This window comes from Galendromus occidentalis, unplaced genomic scaffold, assembly GCF_000255335.2.
Source record: "Galendromus occidentalis unplaced genomic scaffold, Mocc_1.1 scf7180000077333, whole genome shotgun sequence".
Classification (NCBI taxonomy): Eukaryota; Metazoa; Arthropoda; class Arachnida; order Mesostigmata; family Phytoseiidae; genus Galendromus; species Galendromus occidentalis.
Window position 1 is genome coordinate 20,937 of NW_003805321.1, and position 12,781 is coordinate 33,717.

The 12,781-nt window shown below is 51.0% G+C and overlaps 2 protein-coding genes across 2 annotated transcripts; both read right to left on the reverse strand.

The window, feature by feature from the left end:
• Positions 1-828: 828 nt before the first annotated feature.
• On the reverse strand, positions 829-3,703 carry LOC100901870 (ELL-associated factor 1-like). Its single transcript, XM_018639077.1, has 11 exons — positions 3,659-3,703; positions 2,998-3,073; positions 2,762-2,881; positions 2,545-2,625; positions 2,341-2,436; positions 2,130-2,226; positions 1,973-2,037; positions 1,648-1,841; positions 1,347-1,526; positions 1,057-1,249; positions 829-872 (listed from the first exon to the last, which is right to left on the reverse strand). Exons 1-11 carry the CDS (start codon positions 3,701-3,703, stop codon positions 829-831), a joined length of 1,191 nt encoding a protein of 396 aa, XP_018494593.1.
• A 1,591-nt stretch (positions 3,704-5,294) lies between these two features.
• Positions 5,295-8,375, reverse strand: LOC100901159 (ELL-associated factor 2). The gene is made up of 12 exons (XM_003742184.1): positions 8,348-8,375; positions 8,050-8,234; positions 7,669-7,744; positions 7,423-7,542; positions 7,213-7,293; positions 7,009-7,104; positions 6,845-6,932; positions 6,691-6,752; positions 6,483-6,570; positions 5,940-6,057; positions 5,635-5,848; positions 5,295-5,346 (listed from the first exon to the last, which is right to left on the reverse strand). Exons 2-12 carry the CDS (start codon positions 8,092-8,094, stop codon positions 5,303-5,305), a joined length of 1,032 nt encoding a protein of 343 aa, XP_003742232.1. The 5' UTR covers positions 8,095-8,234; positions 8,348-8,375; the 3' UTR covers positions 5,295-5,302.
• Between the last annotated feature and the right edge of the window lie 4,406 nt (positions 8,376-12,781).

Genomic DNA, 12,781 nt, shown 5'->3' on the forward strand with positions numbered 1-12,781 from the left:
ACTGCCAGGCGGGAAGTTCTAGCGCAGACCCTCCTGGCTCGCGCCTCCGGATCCTCCTGTGAACCTCATGTTTCAAGCAAGAAAGCGCAGCATGCCTTCCGGGAAGACGTATTAGCTGCCGACCTATCCTTCAATGGGTCGACATCCCTGGTCAGAGAGCAGTTCAAATCAGACATCAAAGAAACTATCTCGCGATCATCAATGTCAGATGAACGCCTTCAACCTCTCGTGATACGCTCGATTGACGATGTTTTCACTGGGAAGTGGATTCTGCATCAGCAATCGATCAGTTCGCGCCTATCAAAGCTCAGAACGCCATCATGGTCGCAAGGAGATCCTCCGAATGCCGGACACCGAATGCTTCACTGTGGAGACCCCTCCATTCAAAAGCCTTGCATTTGTGGATCCCGTCGTTAGCTATTGCTAGGCCCTTCCCTCCAAGGGAATTTGCTGGTAGAAGCCATGTCGGAGTGTCTGCCAAAGTCGGTATCCCCAAGATTAACCATTCGGGATTCGGTTCGCAACGATCTCGAATCACCGGGACTTTATCATAATTTAGTGGTCACAGCTTTTTATTCAATGAAATCTGATGGGGTTCAAACGCATATCCGTCAAGGTTGTTGATTGATTTTCAACAATATTCGTTCCGTCTTAAATATAGTTTTCGTACGACCGCTTGCTCATACGAATGACCGGGTCTCTTGAAGTAAATTTCGTCTTGATGATGTCATAAGGGGGGCGCCGAGGGAACGCCGCGCATTGTCTGGCTCCGAGCTAGCCCAGATCGCAGTGAATGGACGCTCTGATCCCCGGAAGGAGTGATTACCCTCACTCAGAATCGCTGCCCGACTCGCTCAACTGAAGATCGTCAACTGCAAATTTGGATTGAATTCCTCTCATGAGAGATTGACAGATGCAATGATGACCCCGCCCTCGACTCCTACCACAGAATCGTAGCCAGTCCGTGTCCCAAATCGTTTCAGTACGGAACTTGGACCGTTCCGAGGCGCTTGAAGATATTTGTCGGAATATTGGAAACCTGAATAATATACTCACTCAATAGACTCGGCTTCGGCATAGGCTGCTCGACGGCCGGAGGCGGCATGAGACGAGAAGCGAGGGCCACTTGCGGCGGTTCCTTTTCGGACTGAGCCTCATCTTCACTGCCCGAATCTGAATCATCGGAACCCGAATCGGAGTCTGAGGACGAAGACCCGTCGGACATCTCCATCGCATCCTTCAACGAGCCCTGCAAATGTAAAGCAACACGTGTCATTGCGGCTTGCCGACGAATTATTGATATCGAGTAGACACGGTGGATCATTCAGAGGATCGGAGGCACTCACGGAAGTCTGCGATAGAGGAGTAGCTGAACTCTTCACTGTACAAGATTTGTTCACAATGGAAGATGTGGCCTTCGGAGCTTCACGGGAGAAGTTTCCCGAGCTCAAAGCTTCACGGGTGAAGTTTCCCGAGCTCGAAGCTTCGCGGTTGAAGTTTCCCGAGCTCGAAACATCACGGGTGAACTTTCCCGAGCTCGAAGCTTCACGGGTGAAGTTTCCCGAGCTCGAAGCTTCACGGTTGAAGTTTCCCGAGCTCGAAACTTCGCGGGTGAAGTTTCTCGAGCTCGAAGCTCTCCCGTCAAACCTGCAAAGGATCAGGGTTAGTCCAGACTTCAAAGCTCATCAGAGCAAGACTTTCATCGTTATCTCCTCCATAGTCGTGGTCGACGATTTGCTCCACGTACCCGCTTGAATCTCCTATAAGTATGGGCATTGAGTTTGGAGCGAGTGCCGCCGCATGGGGGCGTATCGGCTGCGGTACGGGCCTCGGTTTCGAGACTGGAAGAAGGAACGTTAGTTGAAATAATTTCTTCCGGTCGGTGATCGGTGCTCTAGCATGCGATGGCTCGAATCCGGCAGCAGTGAAATCATTCTATCAGGAAGAAGTTCACCGAGCGAAATCTACTCACTTCGCTTCCTCGGAGGTGCCACAGAAGTCATTCCACGTTTGACGGCTCCAATTGATGGTTCGCTTCTGAGGAGAGAGCAAACAATCGTTGGTCTAAGATAGAATCGGGAGGAAATACAACGAATAGCTCGCGTAGTATTCTCGATAAGGAGACTGACCTCCGTTGAGGCATCGCAGGGAGCGGTTTCTTCATCCGCGCATTTGATGGCTGCGGAGTCTCTATCCCTTTCCCTGCTGCTGGAGCTGCTGACGGACCTTGAATGATGAAGAGATTGTCAGGAAACTCTAGCAATACGGTAGACTAGGAAGGAGGGGGGGGGGAGCGAGAGCTCAGAAGAAAAACGAAGCAACATTGGAACGGCAGCCTACCGTCGTTGACTGCGCTCTCATTCACAGGGCGTCCAGTGGGATTCAGCGCCGCTTTTGAGGATTTCTCCGCTCTGGTTTTCTTGAGTTGTACGTTGCCTGGAAGCGAAAAAAGAATGTGTTCACGTTTGAGGAATCGCCCCGAAAATGTTCTCGCCCTCCACGTGATCGTCATACAGTCAGATGTATAAAAATATATGAACATACAGCTGAGCCTCTCTAGAGTGACCTCCCCGGTTTTTTGGTCTATAATTAGGACACATTCTTTCGAATACTCTCGGTGATTCCCTGAAAGAGAGGAAGAAGATCTCGTGAGATTGAGCAGCTTACACGGCTGAGACCCTCGACCGAACCTTCGAATGAGACTCGCGCCGTTGTGAAGAGCCGGTTCCGGCTAGAAATTTGATGAGCGATGGACGCAAACCTCTGAAAGTTGTAGAGCTCGAGGAGTCATGATGAGGAATGGTCACTGAGATTTGTTGACCTTTTTCGACGTCGACTGTCGCGCCTTGAGAGGCATCAACAGATGCGGGTTTGAAGTCGTCTGAAATTAAGGATTTATAGAGTGTTATGCGGGAGCTCTGCTGCAGGTATAGAAAGAGAGAGCTCATCATCCATCACGAATCATGAATTGACTAGTTTTCGGAGAACGATGCTTACACTTGAAGGTGTGGAATCCCGACGTCTCCTTTCGTGCCGATCTGTCGAAGCTGTTGCCGAATTTCAGCTTCATCACCTGCGAGAGAGAAACATCGTGATTGAGAGTCCGGTCATTAGCGGGCGGACTCCGCGAACGATTCCGGAATTCCTCTGGGCCGACTCGGTCTCCAGAAGAGCGCCTCAAACTGATTTATCTCGATTTCGGTTTTTCGAATTCCTGAACTGATTTTCACGGGGGGTGAATGCGAGCTCGGCTTCTTTTCTCATTTCAAGAACAATCGTAGGTCCTCCCGACGCAGCATCTCCGAGCGAAGACAAGCGATCCACGGGGAATCACCTTCCTCCAATAGAGTATCGTGACGGTCGACCGTGGTTTTGTCAATCGAGTCACAGAACGAAGACCAGGGTTTAGATTTATGCACTAGTCCTCAACATCAGAGTAAGTCGCCAACTGCGGACTGATTCCGGAAGGGTCTCTATACAGAGATATGCTTCGGACCGAGAAAGCTCGCCGATCTGGACCGAAGTCGCCCGATTCCCGGTCAGCCAGAGATTTCTCAATCCAGAATCTCATGTCGGAGACCACGGCATTTCCGGAACCTCAGAGGCGTCAGGTACGTATTCGCGGGGGTTAGTATCAATGGTTCAAAGTGTCACAAACCTTGCCGGTGAGACCGAGCTTCTCTCCGATGTTGATTTTGTCCATTTCTATGAGTCAGGATACTCCAAGCAAAACAAGCCTCACAGAATGTATCTTTGCTCTGGAATGACCTGAGCGAGACTTGGAGCTCTGTCTTGTATAATCGGGCTCGGGGCGAGGGGTGAGGCGTATGAGCGGACCCAGCGTCCTCTCCCGGCCGGCACGCGAGAATATTGAGATTCCGAAGGCATTAATGATGACGTCTAATGGGACATCATTTGCTCTCTGAGCGGAGTTTTAGGTGGGTGCCATCGCCCTCTCCGACCCCTGCACTAAAGCAGGCTTTGAGTGCGGGCAATGTTTTCACGGTCGCTGATTGATGACTAACAATGATTCGAGCAAGCACTAAATCTGACAGCCGAGTGTTTCACTCGTCTTCATCAATCGAGGGGGGCCGTTCTATAGTGGTGGAAAGTGGTACTCCATAAGCGTCATTCGGTGCTCTTGGGGACCGAAGAGGTTCGCAAGGGATCCAGATGCCCGGAAGGAGAATCTGGGGTCCACGGTAGGTTGTGAAGGTCTGCGACCCTTGAAGGTAGACCCTTGAGAGAATCGTCCGGGTCCTAGGCGGGCGACTTGACCCAGTCTGGGATAAGCATGGCCAGGAGAAGCATTCTATAATGCTTCCGAGCTCCATCGGGCGGTGTGTCCAACGCAAGCGGCGAGCCCTCGCTCCAAGCGGTGCTCGGGTCTACCCGCGAACGTCGACTACGCGCGAATTTTCATTCGGGACTCGCTCATTCGGAACCATTCACTCCGGGTTGGAACAGGCGGAAATCAACTCCCTGGGGAGTGAGCACTAGTCGTCTACAATCCAGGGAACTAGATTCTCGTCAGAGATGATCCAGCGTTCCCCATGAGAATAACAATCAACGTTATCTCCGTATTGGATCGTTGAGTCGATCTTCGAAGGTCGTTCCATGTGTGGTTCGATTTTCGTCGTGGCTCCATACTCTATGATTCGATACATGTTCGAGCTCCCGCGGCCGTAGGTCTGCCAACGATTCGATCGACAACACTCTTCTTCGCGCGTAAGAAAGCGAATCGTGATGGATCTTGCTATTCTATTGCGGCCGCGAAAATGTTACCCTCCCTCCTATCGGTTGCCCTCTGACTATGTAAACGAATCCTTCCCTTACGAAAAGAGCGCCCTTATCAGATCTGGGAGAGCGCGCATCCCTCTCAAGCCATGGTGGTGATCCGGGGTGGCTGAGAAACGTAGAACGCTCCCGCAAGCGAAATCGAAGCATTGCATTGAGCAATCAAGACTTGATAGGGGCTACGATGGTACGAGTCCTCCTCCAGAGGAACGAGGCTCGATCCTCACATGAGGTCCCCGAATATCACATTCTGGGTGTATTCCTGGTACGGTCAAGCTCTTTACTATCATCTAAATAGCATCGCGGAAGAATCGACGGGCTTCGAAACGCGTATACTAACACTAGCAGTCGTATAGAAAATGACTGAGAAGAAAATGGCCTTGGGGGTTCGAGGAGCCAGGAGCTCCATATACAAATTTCATTTATTGCCCGAGTATCTAGCTGGCTCGTCCGTTTGAACATTACAACATACGCACGCCTCTATCTACATGGTGAGCAATGTTCCTCAGTCGGAATCGCTTCCCGATTCGCTTAACTGGAGATCTTCACCTGTGGAATTCAATCGAAGCTTTATAATGAGCATTAAGGAGTACTCCTGATTCTACGGACTGTCATGTTCACCGCTATTGGGTGATGGGAATATCGATCGGGCCTAACTTATGACGAGAAACCCGCATTTTGGGCCATCGATTCTCCGAGAATCCGACTCGCCCTCGACCCCACCACGCCGACGTCCCGCATTCCGGATCGAGACCCGAGGCCAAGTACTGCTCGGACGGTTCTATTCACGAAACGGCGACAAGCTCGATACGCATCGGAGAATGAACATTCACTCACTCAATTGGCTTAATTTCGGCATGGACTGTCTGTTCGTCGGTGTTGGTGCGAAATCAGATGCAGGCGGCATGTGCGGCGCTTGCGGGGGCACAGGGCCTTTCTTCCTCTGGGTGTCCTCTTCGCTCTCCGAGTCTGAGCCATCCGAAGATGAATCGGAGTCCGAGGAGGAGGACGAAGAGCCTTCGGACATTTCTATCACATCGGTATTCGAATCCTGCGAATGTATTTGAGCTCATTGCATGGTTCCGATCCTTTCTACACACATACAAGCCCAGGAGGTTAGCCTTCAAACTGAAGGAACTCACGAAAGTGGGCATAGAAGGAGCCAGGTTCTTCGAGCCATGAGCATTTTGTACAATGGAAGATGTGGCATTTGCTGCTTGAAGTGTTACGTGTTGCAGGTTCAAGCCGGTGTCATCAAACCTGGGGAGGAAATTGCTAGGCTCTCATTCCATGCTTTACCGTGAACAAATTCGATCAAAATTTCTCCTAGACTGGCGATCACTCCGATTTGGTCACCCTACAGCAGAATGAAACTCTTCGCAATCTAGTGCGGCCCGTCCCCGCGTCGGGCATAGTAGTAAACAACCGCTCAAAGGACCCAGAAGGTCCTCAACAGCTTCACAGAGACCAAGGGTCCGTGGCTCCATCGACGGTGTTTCCGGACTCCTCCGGAAACACCGTCCGGAGAAATCCGGTGAGTTCGGCGGTTTTGTGGGGGGTTCGTGAAGCCGTGGGTCTTAGTGCACGGCCTTTCGTACTTCGTGTATCCACTTCGGAAAAACAGGGGAACCGTCCTGTAAACAAATCTACCAGATAGGATGCCTGCTCCCGTTGGGTTTACCAACCTGCCCGAATCATCCAGTAGCATAGGCATGGAGTTCGCAGCCAATGCCGCTTGTTGGGGCCGCATGGGTTGTAGCACGGGTTTTGCAACTGGAAACGAATTTGTTCCGATTAAAAAAATATCCGGGGGTCGGTGCTACGGATCGAGATCGCCGATTCGGGGCGGCTCCTTCTGTCCGAAATCGGAGAGTCTCAAGAAAATACCCTTACCAGGCTGTCTCGGCGCTCCAACAGGACTGATCCTTTGCTTGACAGCATTCGGTGTGTGCGTTCTGTGGAGGAAAACAGGGATCAATGATTCGCTGTAGGACTTGACAGGTAGGATTCGAATACCCCTGATACAAATCTTCGTTATCGATATAACCTCTGGTGAGGCATTGGAGGAGATGGCCTCTTCATCCGAGGAGCCGGGTTCGGCGCACTCTCCAAATCTTGATTCACTCCTTGAGCTCCTGGAGGATAGAGAAGCGGAACTTAGGGATATGCGTCACGATTCCCCACAAGAAATCGTTCGTGCCGCTAACCCACCGTGATTAACTACGCTGGGTGTGAGAGGTCTTCCAGGAGGCCCAAGCGACACTTTGGAGGATCCTTCCGCTCTCGTCTTCTTGAGTTGTACATTGCCTGAGATCAAGTGAAAATATCATGTACTCTCATTTCGAGGCTAAGACATTCTTCTATACGATCTTGATCTCATTTCTGCGGTCGGAAGAAGCGTCAAAATGAACTGACAGCTGAGCCTCTCCAATGTGAGCTGTCCAGTCCTCTGATCGATTATCAACACGCATTCTTTCTGATACTGTCGTTGACTTCCTACAAAGAAAATGTATCTTTATTCCGCCCGGCTCACAGGGTCCACGCCACCAATCTTCCGATATGGCTCCCGATCCCCAACGGAGCGCCAAGCTTATTTCTATCGGATCGAGCAAGAACTTTTCAGACCTCGGAAAGTTGTCGAGCTCGTTGAATCATGATGAGGTACGGTCACTGAAATCTGATTGCGTTGTTCAACGTCAACGCGGGCGCCTTGCGAGGCGTCCACAGAGGCAGGTTTGAAGTCGTCTGAAATTGGGGATATGCAAAACTGTAAATGAGCTCTACTCATATGCCACATAGAAGATATGCCTGCTTGGAAGCAGCACATTGCGGGAAGCGTGGAGTCATTATCTTGCTGGGGAGCGATCTTACATCTGAAGGTGTGGAATCCCGGAGTGTTCTGGCTCGCAGAACTGTCGAAGCTCTTGCCCAATTTCAGCTCCACCGCCTGCATGAGAAATAGCTCATTGAACTCCTAAGAATGATGAGATCACGGGATGCCTAGACGGCTGTCTCATGCTCATCCCATTCTTCGCAACCAAGGAGTTCGAGTGGTGCGCAGCGAACACCTCGAATTCCAATCCTGTTTCGAGTGAAGTCGCCGCCTGAATGTCACGTTCCCAACTACAGCTCATTCGAGAGAAAAGCGGAGCATGAACGGGAAACTTCCCCTTGCCCTTAGAGAATCGAGAGGAGAGACCCCGGATTCACCAAGGGAGTTACCGAGGTGATGAATGAATATCCGACACCAACCTTTCCGGTGAGACCGAGCTTATCACCAATGCTGATGTTGTTCATTCTGATTCGTTCGAGTCTCTCCGTGCGGACCCAGGCCACAACAGTCAGGTTCCGACACCGGGACGCACTATCCTAGAGAAGGTTCGGATTATTCCGACGCGAGAAGCCAGCACTGGAACATATGGTCGTCGTCGTTCCTGCTGCTAGTGGAGGAGAAGCAGCTGCGATGAGTGAGGGGTGCTTGTTCTGCTGCTACAAATCCGCGACTAAACAACAGAATTCGATCTAGAACTCGACTCCCGACGTGGCGTACCCTTATTTTCGGTCGGGAGAAGGTATCCTTGAGCTCCTTTAAAATCACATGGAGTACCGAGATTCTATCGGGAACCCGCGGAAGAAATGAGGGGGTGAAATTCAGAAGGAACGTAGCCTGTCAAAGGGAGAGTGTAGAGAATGACATCGATGATCTTTGCTGGAAATTCAGGCATTATAGGGCGCTCCCTTCCTTTTTGTGAAGTATGATTCCCCACTCTCCGAGAACTTGTATCTTGAGACGGCCAAGCGTCCCGTGCAATGCTCATCCGGAAGTGAACAACCTCCCCTTGAATCTTCAGCGTCTCTTAGCACATTCAGGGATTCTCATGCATACAAGGACAGGTCGTCTCCACAAGCAGCCAGGAACATTGGCGGGAAAGTCTTGCAATCGATGATCTGGGCTTATATCCTCCTCTAACCGCAAGCATATTCATTGTCAAATGCACCGTGTTCTCTGTGTCACCCGTCCTGCGGGCCCGGGAGCGTCCATTCCATTTTTTTGCTTCGAATTCAAAGTCCGATTTGGAGAGCCCTGGCGCCTTCCAGGCGAGAGTAAGATAGTTGTGAATATGGAGTCGCAATCGAAACATTCCGCCACACCGTACGCCCAAGAGTATTGTTTTCCTGAACAGTCGGGAAGCCGTCCTAGAAAGTTACTTCCAAGTGCGAGCCTGATTGCATCGAATCGAGCCTTTTCCTCCGATCGATAGTTTTCCACAAGGTGCTGTCTGTCGGTACCGGCTCTGCCAACAATCGGAGTATTCCGGTGGAGAGCTAGCATTCACGTCGCTGAATATCTACTCTCCCGAGGTCCAGGTCGGCTGCCGCATCGGGTCGACGACGGCATCGTCTCTTCAACCTATACCTGTCATATCCTGATAAGTGATGAGTGTACAGAGAGCTGTTTCCCTTAGGAGTCGGCAGAGCTTCCGGAGCAGCGAAGTAAGATCTAGACACCTATGGGGCTGTCCCTGGTCGCAAAAGCCACGGGCGGACCTCACCCGATCGCCCGATAGGATGAGTGATTCAGGCCCGCAAGGCGTACATATGGCGTACATCATCTTTGAGACTAATATGTAGAGATTCTGCCGTCCAGGAACCAAGGGGATAGATTGTTGCAGCGCTTACCGTATGAGGTTCGCGGACCGCGCATTCGTCCCGTCCCACTTCTCGCTTTCGATTGAAGGGTGGGGAGGAGGAACTCCGATTTCAGGGCGAGCCAGGCATCATCCATACATCGTCTTACCTACCCCGATTAATACAGGAGATTTGAAAGTGACTGAGGGCTTGTATTCGGGCTTTGCTCATCACTCACCAGAGAGCGAATCACTCGGAACTGGAACAGGTTTCCAGTCCCACTGGAGGTTGTCTGTGAAGTTCGCCTGGATTTTCACGGGCAAACTTCCCAGGAGATCGTTTGTGTTCCGGGTTTTCGAGAAATTAAGCCCCTACATCGAAAGCTACGTTTCCAAGCTTTCAAACATTACTTGGCTGACGTCATTATCATACATTGCTCTTGCTCCACAGAGGTCAACTCGCGGGACTCTAGCGATTCGGCTCAAGAATGCTGTCTCCTCCGATTCCGAAACTTCACTACACCGTCCAGTCTCATCAAACGGCACCTCCCATGACGACGTTGGTGCGATTTCGCGCTTGAAACTCGAGGGGCGCAGGCGCTAATGGCCGTGCTCTACCGATTTGGGTGTACCTCCGGGATCGAGCGCGACCCATCGATTGTGCCTACCGCCGTGCCCGGAATGGAATGCTAAATCTGACTTCTCCCCCCAAGTGCGAAGTCATCCAAAGGACGCGAATCACTCGCGGAATATATTGTCTACACGGACCACGGAATTGAAAATCTTCCCGTATCCGGACGTGCATTCTCACAAGAGCCTCTCTAATGCGCGCGGAGAGGCTTGAGTTCGGCCTGGGCTGGCCGGAAGACGTCTTGGGCACCATCATATAACCGTGATTGGGTGTGATCATCATCATCTCTATGATCAAAGACACCGGCTTGGGGTATGAATCTATTCGTTGACACTGCTATCATCATTATCATTTGGGAAACGAGCTTCGGAGCCCTCTGAACCTGATTCTGGAGCTGATTTCCCTCATTTCCCTTGATGTCTGAAGGCTCGTGGAATCACTCCAATGCTCGAGCCCCGCCTTGGTTGCTCGAGCGTAATCAATTTTTCTGCGATTCTGTCCCGCTCTCTCAGCCGACTAGAGCTCTTCTTCGCGTGAGCTCCTGGAGGCGGTGTTCTCACAATCCCCATACTGATGCGCTCAGCTTCATCTGATGAAATTCTGGGTATTCAGTAGGCTTGTCTATCCTGGGTTACCCCGATCAGGGATCCCGACTGAAACTCCGTCAGGCACTTTGACTGGACCTACGACAGACACTATAAGTGAGAAACTCAGACGAAGACGGCCTAAACATGTGGACAAGTCTCCCCATCCGCTCGAACAAGAAAAACAGACTCTTTTATTTCGATCTCCCAGATTGAATCAGCTCGAAAATGCAAATCCTCCGAGTTCTGACTGCGTGAATCGATCCTATTGAGGTCGACGTAGGTATCGTGATGCCTCTTTAGCCGGAGACTCATGTCCCCCACCGATATCAGATATGGAACGAGCTTCCGAGCCCTCTGAATCTGATTCTGAAGCTGATTTCCCTCATTTCCCTTGATGTCTGAACGCTCGCGGAATCACTCCAATGCTCGAACCCCACCCAGGTTGCTAGAGCGTTATAAATTTTTTCGCGATTCTTTCCCGCTGTCTCAGCAAATTAGAGCTCTCAACTTTGTGTGAGCTCCTGGAAGCGGTGTTCTCACAATTCCCATACTGATGCGCTCAGCTTCATCTGATGAAATTCTGGGTATTCAGTAGGCTTGTCTATCCTGGGTTACCCCAATCAGGGATCCCGACTGAAACTCCGTCAGGGACTTTGACTGGACCTACGACAGACACTAAGCAAGAAACTCAGACGAAGACGGCTTAAACATGTGACACGTCACGAGTGGACAAGTCTCCCCATCCGCTAGAACAAGGAGAACGGACTCTTCTATCCCGATCTCCTCGCTTGAATCAGCTCGAAAATGCCAACCCTCCGAGCTCTGACCGCGCGAATCGATTCTATCGAGGTCGACGTAGGTATCGTCATGCCTCTTAAGCCGATGATTCATGTCCCCCACCGATATCAGATCGATTCAGGAAATCTCAAAATGAGAGGTCGTCTTATCGACTCAGTGCTTACTTCCATATCGAGAAGCTCTCAGAATGGAGCCGCGAATGATTCTCAGGATGGAATTCTCAAGCATCGACCATCACGACAACCCTTGTGCCAGATCCTGGCTCCGAGGGATTGATACCCCACGAGCGTTCCCAATTCCCACACGTAGGTGTGGAGGGATCTCTCCAGTCAGCCTACTGCTTCTCATCACATTCCCTGCAAGAATCTGTATTTTGGAGAGATGCCCCTAGTCTACCAGTTACCGTGGAAATTTTCATCGCTACATATGCCGTCAATTTTCTTGATCTAAATAATTGAGAGAATTCATTTCTCGACCATCCAGAATGTAGAAGCCTTCCAGTTCTCCCGTCCACGAACGACAAAATCGACTCTGGTCATTCATACTGGTATACTACATATATTGAATCGATGAACTATTCACCGTTAGCACGCCACTCACACAAATGAGCCGCGAGAGGAGTTCTGCAATCATCCCGATACGGGTACATGAATTTTTTCCGTCCGGAATGCCCGTTCATTGAGGACAGCTCGTCTATCAGAGACTGCCCGTCCATCTCATCTATCCCCCGGAACCAGCCCGTTTGTTGGAGCCAGGTCGATTATTAGTGGAGACTTCGCTACGATTTGAATATTTACGGCATTTCAAGAATCCTCTATGCATGGACTTTGTAAAGGATGAGTCGGGTGGGAGACCCCGAGAAAGCGATTCCTAACTGATGGGCGCCGGGGGACTCCATAAGGATTCTCTTTGCTAGACTTTAACCAAAATAATCCCACCGAACCTGTTCTACTCGCTGATTCGGATGAGCATGCCTATGCGATGATTTGGAATGAATCTACGAATAGATAATAGGAAAAGCGAAATAGAGAATGGCTCAGTAATCTCTTCTGATTCCATGATGCCTAGCGTCTTCAGAGCGCATCACTGCGCTCGCGGATCGCGAGCGGTAGGCTGCCGCATGAGTGACGCGCGAGCTCCCTCCCCCTTCCATAGAGAAGCATCCGAACCGGGGACGGGCGGAGCGCGGCCGAATCTCCCGTCGGTCGTGATATTCGATCCTTCATCTATGAGGGATCCGAAGATATTATTTACTCCCCCTAAGTCAATATGAAGCTGGAAGCACTCACCCCCTGCTTCGATGAAGATCATCGAGCCCTGGAGACTTCGTCGAGGGTCGA